This window comes from Citrus clementina, unplaced genomic scaffold (genome assembly GCF_000493195.1).
Source record: "Citrus clementina cultivar Clemenules unplaced genomic scaffold, Citrus_clementina_v1.0 scaffold_5, whole genome shotgun sequence".
Classification (NCBI taxonomy): Eukaryota; Viridiplantae; Streptophyta; class Magnoliopsida; order Sapindales; family Rutaceae; genus Citrus; species Citrus x clementina.
The window spans coordinates 2698884-2700347 of NW_006262201.1; the positions used below are offsets into that span (position 1 = coordinate 2698884).

General features: G+C 34.6%; 1 protein-coding gene across 1 annotated transcript in view; it reads right to left on the reverse strand.

The window, feature by feature from the left end:
• Nucleotides 1-855: 855 nt before the first annotated feature.
• Nucleotides 856-1464, reverse strand: part of LOC112098474 (putative disease resistance RPP13-like protein 1) — a 4697-nt gene continuing 4088 nt past the window's right edge. Inside the window, exon 2 of the mRNA XM_024184886.1 lies at nucleotides 856-1449. Within this exon, the coding sequence (XP_024040654.1) occupies nucleotides 869-1449 (581 nt within the window). The 3' untranslated portion in view covers nucleotides 856-868. The remainder of the gene's footprint in view (nucleotides 1450-1464) is intronic.

A 1464-nucleotide genomic window follows, 5' to 3' on the forward strand; every position in this document is an offset into this window, starting at 1 on the left:
ATAAATAACATTGCAATACAATCTAGCCCTTACGTGTTTAATTAGCAATTACACGAACATTATAACACTCTGTTGCTGATGCGGCAGCTAGTAATTCTTCTGGTGAAGATATTAAGGCTGTTAAAGCTAAAATGTAATCAGAGAAATATAATGCATTCCCTTAGTTTGCTTTTTGTTTTTGATATTTGTTTGGCTAATGCTTTGCTTAGATTGCTTTTTGTTTTTGAGATTTTATTGGCTTAGTCATGGTATATTGTTTTCTCTTCTAATTTTCTATTTTTGTCGTTATGGGATTTGATGATGGTGTACACATACGAAAATTATGTAATAAAGTGCTTTCAATAAATCATGGTCGGTTTACTATTAATTAATTAAATTTAATTAACTCAAATTACTCTTGTACACAACCAAAATAATTTCAATTCTACGATATGTATACACACGCGCACACACAAACAAAAAGTAATTAACTTTCAAATATTTGCCATGCTATTTTAATAAATAGTACTTGAGAATATATATATCCAACAGGTAAAATTTCAAAACAATATTTGCCGAAGTCTGATGAAGAGAATATACACGCACACACATATATAACCGTACAGCAGAAGGATAAATAAAAGAAAATAAAGTTTCAACAGCTGAATAATGCAAACTCATTTTTTTTAACAAGCATTTTATTGTTTAATTTAAAAAATTCGAAAACCGATTGGTCTTATATACATGATAAAGACTCACCGACGCCGAACCATATTCATTTAAATTAGTTTCAACTGAGATTTGATTTGAAATTACATACACAAACACGCTCAATTTAAAAATAAAAAATAGTAATTATAAAATATTTCTGTCGTCCTCCATTCAATTATCAAAAAACGACTTTATAATCGATTTTAACATAAGGTATATGGGTTAACAAGTCCCAATATTGTCCTCCATCCTTTCTGCACTTCTCTTCTATCAACGGACATCTCCAGATCTGTAATTGCAAAAGTGAGGAAGGCAGGCCCTTCTCCGGAAAGTATTTAAGCTTGGGACATCCATGGAGTCGCAATTCAGTGAGGTTTTGAAGATCAACAATTGAAGAAGGTAGGCGTTCCAGATTTGAAAATAAAAGAATGCTCAGAGATGTTAGAGAGGCAGGAAGAGGAAGCGCGGTCCCTAATCTTTTGTCCTCTAGTGGAAATGACACCATGTCGTCATAACATCCTCCGATTTCTAGATGTCGCATAGAGGAGAATCTGTGAAATCCCCGACCCCGCTCAACCATTGACTTCCAAATCTCCATATTACCCCTGATATGAAGTGACTGAATCTTGGTGGGAAGGCCATCTTCTTCAAGGCTTGGAAGCTCACCTCCTATTCTTAATTCTTGAACAGAAGTCAGGTTGTGCAATCCCTTGGGTAAGGCCTCTAGTCTCTTGCACCAACGGATACAGAGCTTAGTGACTTTCGCACAAGGCA